Below are 11,075 nucleotides of genomic sequence, written 5' to 3'. Positions count from 1 at the left end.
GATAGATTCGAATAAACTTGAAATCGGTGCATGTTTGAAACAAACTAAAATAGCTATAAAATTGCCTTACCGTTGATCGCGACTTCTTTTTTTCTCTTTCTTGCTTTTACCCATTATTCCCCGAAAACCGACCAGACACGACCTCGGCAAAGATAACCACCGAGCAATTTCCACGAGAATCAAACGTCAAACGATGCCATAACAAGACATTTGACAGAAAACCTGTCAAGCTGTCAAGCTGTGAAGTTGTCTTACGACTCGAAACACTTTCGGCCGGAAATTTCGTCGGAACACTTTTTGCGTCTCTTGTAGTTTTACTTTGCACGTTGTTGATTCACTTAAAAAAAAGCTTCTGAAGGTATATCAGAAAATACATAACCAAGACAATGTAATAAGAAAGCGGTATTTATTATTCCATTGGCATGACTAGGTTATTCATTATTCCGAGGTTTACAAACCCAATTATTCATTATTTACTTTTAACTTAAACCCGTTATTCATTATTCAGCTTTCACCCCGATTCATTCATATCTTATAAATGAAAGACGTCGATTTGCTTAAATCCTGATCATGAGTTGTAAATCCTCACTTTACCTCACATATTAAGAGGGAAAAATGGCGCGACACTCTCCATTTATGAGTACGTGATGTTATATGTTGTTTGTGTGCCTACCAACTTTCAAGCAACATTGAATTGACTCCTGTTGCACTGCTACTCTCTAACCTAAGTTTAGAAAGTTGATGAGCACGTAACGTTTAGACCTTTGTGTGACCATCAACTTTCAACGAACATTGAATCGAATCCTGCAGCGCTGGTACTCTCTAACTTAAGTTTAGGAAGTTGATGATTTCGTAACTTTATGACCGTTTGTGTGACCATCAACTTTCAACGAACATTGAATTGAATCCCGCAGCGCTGAAAAGGAAAACAGTTCGAAACTGTTACCAATATTTGTTTCGAGATTGCTGAAACGCCATGCATTTAAATGGCAGAAGCTCGCCAGAAAGCAAATCAGAAGCTCTGGCGTTTGACTTGCTGTGTTCTTACACTGTGAAAATGGTGAGTTTTGAAATTTTTAGGAGTATTTGTAGCACGAACTGTCGTCTTAGTAACACATGCACTTGCAATGCAGGTTTATAGGCTAAATTGAAGTTGAGTAATGTACTCTTCCTTGGGTATTTCTTTCATATTAGTTATTTAATTTTGTCAAGATCCAATCCCTAATTCCACGTGTTAATAGAAATGGTAGGTGTAATATAGTGACTCATATTTTATCTGTTTTTCGACTTCTTAGACTCCTCAGCCATGCTCCGGCTAGTATCAGACGACTATTGAAATTCTTAATCTGAATGCCTAGATATTATTGATATAAAGCAAGAGAAAAGTCATATGACGAGAACGGGAGTACAAAATAAGAGAAGTTTTTAAATGTTAAAATTCGAAATTCGCGTTAAATTATTGACTTGCTGTTTTTTCAGACATTCAAGTTGTCAATATTGTTTTCGTTTCTTGCCCCGTTGGTCGTATCTGTCGAGTCATTCTCTTCGATATCAGAGAAGAAGGCAAGTGATTATTTGCTTTAATATCCAAGCAGTTAAAATACATTGTCGGGCCGGAAGATAATGAGAATTAAGAAAAAGACATGGTCTTGATTTAGCTTAAAATTCTCTCAGAGAGCCAATTGGAAAATGTATGGTTACCAGTCGGCAGAAATCCTGGATGTTGAGGGGTTAGAAATTTATTGCGTTACCCTTGGCCTGTTTCATAAAATTGTTCCTTTTAAATAAAGATCGATCGTTGCAAGTTCAGTTTCTGTTATGCCATAGTTTAGTAAATGTTGCGTTAACAAAGACCAGAATTTTCAAGTCAGTGCCGTCCAACTTCCTTTTCAAGAATCCATATAATTACATGTAGGTCGAAATACATCTTCTTTTAATTAAATAAAATCCTATTTTTTCTCAGAGCTCTGTCAGTAAATATTCAGTGGAGTTCTCTGAAGGCGGGAAAACATTTAAAGAAGAGATTGCAATCGACATTACAAAGGGAACAGAGACTTTCCATGTACCAAAGACATCACCTAATAAATCAGCAGGAGATATAATCTACGATTTCAAAAAGGTAATATTTGGTTGTATTTGTTGAATACAATTGTTTGGGTTGGTAAGGGCGGCGAAGTATTGAACTCATTCTCTTTAAAAAAAAAACCTTTCACCGATAAGTTGTTTAAGGACCTCTTTCCTTTAACTATTATGTGTTTTCTTAGATTTTTATTAACCAGATTATTACTATCATTTTTTTTTATTAGTATGGCACTTTGTTACGCGCTGCAAGCTTCGCTAAAAGTCTGTTTCATGCCATTTCTTCTAATGATATTAATAACCCCACGGTTAGCTCAGGTTGTAGAGCGCTGGACTGCCGTGCACGAGGTGAAGGTTTCAAATCCCAGACCCGCCCAACACTCAGAGTCTTAATATAAATGACGAGAATGTGCTGCCTTTGCTATGACATCTGCAAATGTTTAGACGTTCAATTTTATCCAAATAAGGACGATAAACCGTAAGCCCCGTCTCCTGCATCTTCTCTGTACTGGATAGGAAGGAATTTTAAAGAACCTACGCACCTCTCGCAAAGAGTTAAGAACGTAGCTCCGGTGTTATGGCCTGGCCATGTGTCCACAAATTCCTAAACTAAGAGTACCTACAAAATTTCATTTGAATAGAGCATTGTAAACTGTAGTTTGGACAAAGTCCCCCGAGGAAGGGTTGTTAAGCGCATCAGAGCATATTCATTCGGAAAATGCGCCATTTAAATGCATCTTTATCATTATCAATTACTGCAATAACTCGAGTTTATCTCAGTATAAACTTTTAGGTTTTCAAGTGTGTCAGTTCATTGTATCTGTGTCCACTTTACTATTTGCTTTTCCCTAAAGTACCGACTGAAGCCGAGTTTATTTTTCATGCAGCAAGTGACAATGATTCATCTGCCAGCAGAAAAGGCTTGCTATGTGGCGAATTCAGTCGATAAAACTCCCACACCCGCTGTTTTAAAGGAAGCTTTAGAGACGGTGAGTGAGATTGAATTACTTCCACACCTTGGGTCTTTTACCGTCAGCCTCGCAATGTTTTGGCGCGTCTGATTGCTAATTTTCATGACTTTGTCTCATTATATAATCAGCATACTTTCGGAACAGGTGAAGACGTACCAACCACCTCAACTGAAATACAAATGAAGGTTGTGGAACTGCTTGACGATCGTTCAGTGCTGAGTATTGAAATGGAGGATCTGTGTGCAAATCTGCCAATTTATGTGGTCGTAAGAAGAGCTATGAAACCAAATGACAAGGAAGCTGATGTGGAGTCTGATAAGGATGTTGATGAAGTCAATGATGAGGAAGCCAGGGATTTCCCTGAAATAACCGATCTATATGACATTCCTAACGCACGTAAGTCGTATTGAATAGGATGTGCTTTCTGGTAACGTAAGGTGTCGGGGTGAGGCTGGAGGTGGGATGTGTTTAGGATAACTATTGTTTTTGTTTTCTTTGACAAAATAACGCAAATTAAGAGAGAACTGTTTGAAAGAAACAATGTTATCCTTAATATTATTCCCTGTTTACGTCGAAGATTAGAAAAAAATGGGACCTTATGACCTCTGCGTGCTGGTAACGTGATTCGATTGATGAGTGCTGATTGACTCTCAAGAAAGCGAGATGGGCCATTTTTCCCGCTTATAATTGGCCGCCTTGGTCCCTCAATCAGAAAGACTTGGGGACTAAAGGCAACTTTGTCTAACTACATTTGTGGAAAATTCGAAGATTCGTGCGGTGTTTTATTTTATAGCGCATGTGTACATGTGCGTACCACAGGGTAATGTGTCAGGCATTATCCACGAGATAATTCACGCGGTAATACATGATACATGTAGACATCGATTCGGACACCCAGGGTCGTTTGACCAAAAGGCCCTTTAGGGGGTGGGAACGTGAACCTTGCCTGGATGGGTAATTTAAAGCTGAAGTGTCGAGACAGCAAAGAAGAATACAAGTGTATTTATTTTTTTTTTTATAACATGGAGGAGTCCAAATGAAAAGAGAACGTTTTGTGAGCAAATTAGTTAGAATGAAAAGTTTTACAGCGCAGTTTGATGCATACAAGCGAATCACCCAACAGCAGCACCGAAATATAATAAGTGACTTCGCTTGATTCTACAGCATTCGTTGATCACAAAAAAGAGAATCCTTAAATAAAAAATTTGCAATTTTGGCCTAGAAAGTCGGGAGTAGAATCAGAACGAACCAATCTTTAAAAGTTAAAAAAATACCCTGGGCGGGGTGTAAAACTCAAGAAAGATGTACGGGACGTGATTTTTACAACTGAATTTTTTCGTGGTTTCTAGGTGAGAAACGCCTAATCTGGCGAAGATTTAGAGGATGGGTTTGTAACCGGGTGTGTAACTGGGTCGGGTATGCCATAATGTCCGACGGTTGATATGTGGCGTGGTTTGTAAATAGAAGACACGAATAAGATAAACTCTTCTGTCTGGAACCAAGTGTAATAATTTTTTTTTCAATGAGAGGTTAATCCCGTTGCGCTATCCTTTGAGCTAAAATTCAGTTCCGGTTTCATATCCTATAACCTTAAGTAGTGTTTTTTTGTCCAGACTCGTGAATCGATTTTCGGGTCGAAACGCGAGACTCAACTACAAAACTTTTTTTCTGAAAATTTTCAACAAGTCTACCTTTTATACGTTAATACTAGGAAAAGTCGCTTCTATCTAAGATTTCAATGAACTACTCGTTGATTCAGCTTTCGAGGAAGTTAACAGTATACTCAAGGAAAAAAATTTATGTCCTTCAAATGGATCTGGAATTTCCATTCAAACCGATGAAGAAAAGAAATATTGCCAAAGTTTGGTTTTATTTGGTGGCCATGTTGGGTTTGGATTTCAATTGGTTGAATCAGACATTTGAGCAAGATGGAAAGCGCCCTTGATTATATTAGAGGTTTTTAGATCGTAACTGAAGTTGAAATACAGTAGATGGTTTTAACCCGGGGGTAACATGTAATAGTGTAGTTTGATCGTCCGGGTGAGAGTAGTTCTGAGAAGGACTGTTGTCGGTAGTGGTGACTGGCGTTTCGACAAGCTGAGCGGAAGTCATCATCAGAGTCTAGTGAAAGGTTGTTGTCAGTCGAATGTACTTAGTCCGGTTTGTGTACACTGATTGTTCAGTTTTGCCGTGATGTTATTGGCTGTAAGACTCAAGTGGCGTAGGTCGGTCGTGATTGGTCGGTTTGGATCCGTTAGTGAAGTTAGGTCGTTCTGTTCGGGTCGTTTGTAATGTTAATGTAGTTTTCGTCTCGATTTGTCGATGAGCGGTTGTAGTATTGTCGTTAGGTACTAAGGACGAGTTACTGTTGTCATGGACAAGACTGACTATCACGACGAAATGACTCTTGTTAACGACAAACAGACTTACGAAGAACTCAAACGTGACCCGGCTCCTGCGCTTCAATGCAAACTCAACAGCACATTACTGACACTCAAGAAGACAAACGCCATTGACACCCAACGCTACTACCGACTAAGGTGCTCAGTACCACAGCCGCCGAAACTTTATGGTCTGCCGAAACTACACAAACCTGGTTTCCCAATGCGACCTATTGTTTCCTTCTGTGGTTCTCCGACATACCAACTGTCCAAGTACCTAACGACAATACTACAACCGCTCACCGACAAATCCAGACGAAAACTACAATCCACCGAGGACTTCATTAACGCCACTAAGACTGTACAGATACCTGACGACTACAAACTAGTGTCATTTGATGTGAAATCGCTTTTTACAAGTATTCCACTTCAACTGGCACTACAATGTACTGAGACTGCTATCCTACAATCTAGCGACCCTCTAGCGCTACCGACAGAGGACATTATGGACTTACTAAACCTTTGCCTGACATCAACTTACTTTCATTGCAACGGCAAACACTACAAACAGTTATACGGTACAACTATGGGGTCTCCAGTTTCTGTTGTTGTAGCAGAAATTGTGATGCAGAACATCGAGGAAAGCGCCCTTTCCACTTGCCGACAGACGATACCACTTTGGTTACGCTACGTTGACGATACTTTTACTGCCGTACGACACGACGAAATCGACGCATTCCACCACCGCCTTGACGAACAAAACACTGACATACAGTTTAATAGAGAAGTCGAAGAAAATGTTAAACTACCTTTTCTAGACTGCTTGGTAAGCCGTGACGACAATTCACTACGGACAACAGTTTACAGGAAACCGACACATACCGACAGATTACTGGACGAGTCATCCTACAACCCGACATCACACAAAGCCACTACTATCAGGACTCTTACCCGACGACCGCAATTAGTATGTAATACGACAGACAGCTTATCCGACGAGAACAAGTACCTTAACCGTGTTTTTCCAAAGAACAACTACAACGAAGACTTCATCCAACGTAACACTCACAGACCTACTACTACCGAAGCTAACGACAACGCAACTCCTACGACCACAGCCACTATAACATACAAAAAAGGGCATATCTGAGAACATCTCATGCATCCTACACCCATTCAATATCCGCGTCGCTCACAAACCTATCACCACACTACGTCAGTTACTGACTAACATCAAAGACAGAGACGAACCGAGGAACAGACAAGGAGCAGTATATAAGATCAATTGCTCCGACTGCCACGCCTCCTACATTGGTGAGACTAGCAGAAACCTCGCAACTAGACTGACTGAACACAAACGAGCGACGAGGAAAGGCGATGTCAACAATCACATTGCTGAACATCACCGACTTAGGAACCACACTATTGACTGGGACTCTGCGCAATGCCTAACCTACAGCACCAACTACTTTCAACGACTGACTCTGAAAAGCTGGTTTACTAACTTGGAACAGACTCCCCTCAACAGGTGTCAACCATTACCGGCACAATACAAACGACTCATCCACAACATTAACATTACAAACGACCCGAACAGAACGACCTAACTTCACTAACGGATCCAAACCGACCAATCACGACCGACCTACGCCACTTGAGTCTTACAGCCAATAACATCACGGCAAAACTGAACAATCAGTGTACATAAACCGGACTAAGTACATTCGACTGACAACAACCTTTCACTTGACTCTGAAGATGACTTCCGCTCAGGTTGTCGAAACGTCAGTCACCACTACCGACAACAGTCCTTCTCAGGACTACACTCACCCGGACGATCAAACTACACTATTACATGAAGTTGAAATGATAATGACAATGAAATGATAATGTCCATTTGGCTTGATAACATAAACGAATCTTTTTGTTGCGAAGTGTGACCTTTAAAGCACTGCACCATAGAAAGCTGGAGAAGAACTTTGAAGAAGATACGAGTTCCACCGGCCAAATCGCAGCCTATTTTTAAGCCACATACATTAAATTTGGTAGCATATAATGTAAATATAACTAGAAAAACGTTTGGTGAGAAATAAAAGCACTTGGTTAGAGTACAACGCCCTTGTGAGAGTCAGTGCATCTCTATTTTGTTCAGCTTTTATTCTGGGTTCATTGCGAATATCTGCAACGAAAATATTTTTTGTATACTTTGTTAGAGGAGTTTTTTCTTTCGCTTGAGGGTCATAAATCAAACCAAAGTACATCGAGCGCGCGGGTCTTTTATAGATAAAGTTCTGACAAATTGTATTGGCTATATCAACACACGTGAACAAATACGATATCTTTTCACCTGTGTTGTTACGGCTTTTCTCAGGGCCGGAAATCCTTGCATAACACCGCAGTTTATGTGATAAATTACAATATGCAAACTTTTTATGCGTTTGCAGTCTTTTTGGCAGTTGTAGACTACAAGCAGTTCCAGTCTTTCTTTTCAGCGAAGTCCGTCGCCTATGAAGAAAAAAAAAATACAAAAAAAAAAAGTTGGTGAGAAAAATTGATGATGGGGCGCCTCACTCCCAGAGCTCCCTGTAGCACGCGGACAACAATTCCTTTCTTTCTTTTTTTCCCTGTTTTATTTTGTTATTTTGTTCTTTTTTTTTTTTGACTCGCGCGGCGGACTATGCCGAAAAGGAGGGACTGCTCGTAATGTATCGCAGCCGCGTCTTCTTTGGTCTGGTCACGCAACGCACCCTATTCACAGTGTTGTGTGACGAGACCAAGTAAACGTCACGCCAGAGCGCGCGCAGGTCTTATTTCAGTTTTCATTATGACAGAGTGATTGACGCAATCAACGCAAAGTGTGGAGGAAAAACATTCACAAGAAAAAATGTCTCGGGTCTCTCGCGGCATGTCGTTCGTGGTGTTCTTTTTCACTGATCTTTAATCAGTTTTGGTTTAAGAAGAGAGGCAAGAACGGTGGAGTCAGATTCCAAGTTATTCGTAGAACAAAGGTAAAGAAATTTAAGAAGATTGACGGAGATGACTTTTTCCACATCGTGCGTTGAAGCCCAAGCCCAAGCACATGTGGCGAGGATCAACTTGGCGATAACTTCACAAAAGATGAAAGCAACTTCAGCAAGAAGCAGAAAAAGAAGAGGGCAAGATTTAAAAGAAACAAAGTAGCGCCGGGCGAAGACAAATATGACTGTGCCCTCATTAAAAGCGTCGAGGGAAGCGTGTTTTCCCGCCCGCGGGAAGATTTAACACGAGTCAGGGAGAGATTTGCCGGGAATCTAGGCTCCTCGTGAGTGGCAAGCCCTTTGCAGACTTCTCGCAGGATCGCAGTACTCAAGACCAAAATGTTACATTGCTTAGATCTATTCGACTGTGATCAAGCGTTCTTTTTTATCAGGGGGAGAGTAATATTGATACATGCACTGTTGGACTATCCCATACCCCCGAGAAAGAAATGACGCGTTATATTAGGTGAAATTCTTTTTATCTCACTCAAAGGATGAAGGTAACTGTGCACTTCACTAGAACAATTTAAAACACTCAGTAATGCGATTACTCAAAGCGCCACAGTATCGACTGTCAAGCTCGCAGCAAAAAAAATCCGTTATATTAACAATTTGAATGTGAACGAACCAATCTTCCAAAGTTCAAATGCGCGGGGGGGGGGGGGGTGGGGGAATGATGAAGTCTCGAATTGATCTACGCATGAGTAAAACTATCGATACTAATGGTATTTTTTTATGGTTGCTAGGTGAGAACGTCAAATCGGGCAAAGATTCAGGGAATAGGTTTGTAACCTGCCTTTTGCGGTCCATTTTCTTTGTTGTCTGAATAATTGTAAGCAAAAATAAACTGAATTGGTGCAACGCTCACTGTTGTCTCCTTCGGATCCATTGTTTGGTCTCTTCATGCAACGCGCACTCCCTCCTTCCGTTGCGTGACGAGAGCGAACAAAAGCTGCGAGGGAGGATACGCTAGCATACGAGACCTCATTATCGGCATTTGGTCACGAGCGCTTCTTCGCCCACGCGAACGTACGAGGTCTTTGAAACACGAGCCAGCAAGAGGTCTGTCTGGGCTCTTGTACTAATAATTAGTGCCAGATTCCCCGCAAACCTCTGCCCGACTTGTCTTACAATGCATACTTAATATCGGCCCCTCAGGGGTGGGCTGAGATTCACCACATGCTTATAACCTTATAATAGACACATGCTGCTGATTCTAATTCTAAATTTGGCTGTTTCACCATACAAAGCAATAAAGCGTTCAGAGTGAGAGTCGAGGTAAGTACGATATTTAATTGTCAATGTTTTGATGTGTTAATGCGACCTCTCATCAATTTTCCAATTCATATTCCAGCGCCTTTATAATCAGAGCTGCTCTTACACTGACCATTATTATGTTGATTAATATTCTTACACAGCATGAATTGCAATAGAAGGACGTCGTTCTTAATAAGTTCCCTCTTTTTTTAAAATGTTCTTCTTATCCATTGGATAAAGAACATCTCACGTATTAACATAGGTGCTTTTGCCGTGTTGAGTCAAATTCGTTTCATTCATAGCTATCCATCAGTTGGTTAACAATCAAACCGCTTGTGTGGATTTAATCAAATAAACAAGCTAAATTTGTGCCCATAAACGTCATGAGAAGTTTACAAATGTTAAGAAGTTTTGGGATCCAGAAAGATGGTAGCCGTTTTTAGTATTCCCAATGTAAATAACGCGTGAAATAAGGCCATTGGAAATTGAAACTGTTTTCATGAAAATGTTCATCACATGAGCAGAAATTCTTCTTCTCATAAAATCTTCTTTTGGCCTCGGCTCGTTTACTGTTTTTCCTTGGCCGTCCTAAGTAGCTTAACGTTTTCAGTGTCAGTTGTAACGCAGATTATATACAAATCGCACAGTATTGCTAAATTTCAACTGAATTCAAGGCTGGGAGATAATTCTAGTCTGTTTGATAATTTAAACTTGTGCGCTTAATTTATGGAGATCATGAGCGATTGATTTTCGGGTTCCTAAACGGCTTTTTTTGTTTTTGTTTTTGTTCTGAACAAATCAAGCTCAATCTTAATACTTGGTAATCGTTTTTCACCAATTTTACCTCTATTTTACAGAAGGTTTCACGTCTTTCTTACGATAGCTATTTGCATTTATCTTTGTTTTGCAGGGGAAGTCGTATTTCGATTTCTTGCTTTTGGTTTCATCAGTCATTCGACTAGAATATCAAACAAGACAAGCTTCTTACGTAAAAAAGGTTAGTAGTAAATAAAAATAAATTTAGAAACAATCTTTCCCGTTTCACAAAACTAAAATGTTTTGCACTGGACATTCAAAGCCAGAGGATATAATCTCCAAATAATCTTAGATTCCGGCAAAGATTTGTTGCTTAAATCTTGACTAAAATGATTATAGTCTGCAAAATAAAATGATGAACTCAATTTTAGGCCTTGAACTTCCATGATCTTACTAAGTCTCCTTTGCAAACGAAACAAATATCTCAGGAAATATTTTTAGAGAATAAAGTGTTGCGTCAATTTGACGCCGTCCAGCTGATAAGTTTCTTTATTCTCCAAAACTGTTGGCTGAAGAATATATTGATACTGTAGGGAGAAATTGCACGTTAAACA

The 11,075-nt window shown here is 40.0% G+C and overlaps 1 protein-coding gene across 2 annotated transcripts; it reads left to right on the top strand.

Moving 5' to 3' along the window:
• The first annotated feature begins 935 nt into the window (after window positions 1-935).
• Window positions 936-10,690, top strand: LOC131790234 (uncharacterized). Of its 2 annotated transcripts, XM_066159295.1 has the most exons (7): window positions 936-1,060; window positions 1,480-1,563; window positions 1,964-2,119; window positions 2,967-3,068; window positions 3,179-3,446; window positions 9,195-9,231; window positions 10,616-10,690. In XM_066159295.1, the coding sequence occupies exons 1-7, from the start codon at window positions 977-979 to the stop codon at window positions 10,665-10,667; spliced, it is 783 nt and encodes a 260-aa protein (XP_066015392.1). In that variant the 5' UTR covers window positions 936-976; the 3' UTR covers window positions 10,668-10,690. The 2 variants fall into 2 exon arrangements, with proteins under 2 accessions (XP_066015392.1, XP_058963398.2); XM_059107415.2 differs by lacking the exons at window positions 9,195-9,231; window positions 10,616-10,690 and adding an exon at window positions 4,400-5,116.
• Window positions 10,691-11,075: the final 385 nt, after the last annotated feature.

Source organism: Pocillopora verrucosa, chromosome 12 (assembly GCF_036669915.1).
Source record: "Pocillopora verrucosa isolate sample1 chromosome 12, ASM3666991v2, whole genome shotgun sequence".
Classification (NCBI taxonomy): domain Eukaryota; kingdom Metazoa; phylum Cnidaria; class Anthozoa; order Scleractinia; family Pocilloporidae; genus Pocillopora; species Pocillopora verrucosa.
This window is presented reverse-complemented; position numbering and strand designations above follow the sequence as displayed.

Coding starts and splice junctions, on each gene's coding strand:
- LOC131790234 (XM_059107415.2), top strand. CDS start 977: ATGCATTTAAATGGCAGAAGCTCGCCAGAAAGCAAATCAGAAGCTCTG. Junction 1,564..1,963: donor CTTCGATATCAGAGAAGAAG/GCAAGTGATTAT, acceptor ATTTTTTCTCAG/AGCTCTGTCAGTAAATATTC. Junction 2,120..2,966: donor TAATCTACGATTTCAAAAAG/GTAATATTTGGT, acceptor TTTTTCATGCAG/CAAGTGACAATGATTCATCT.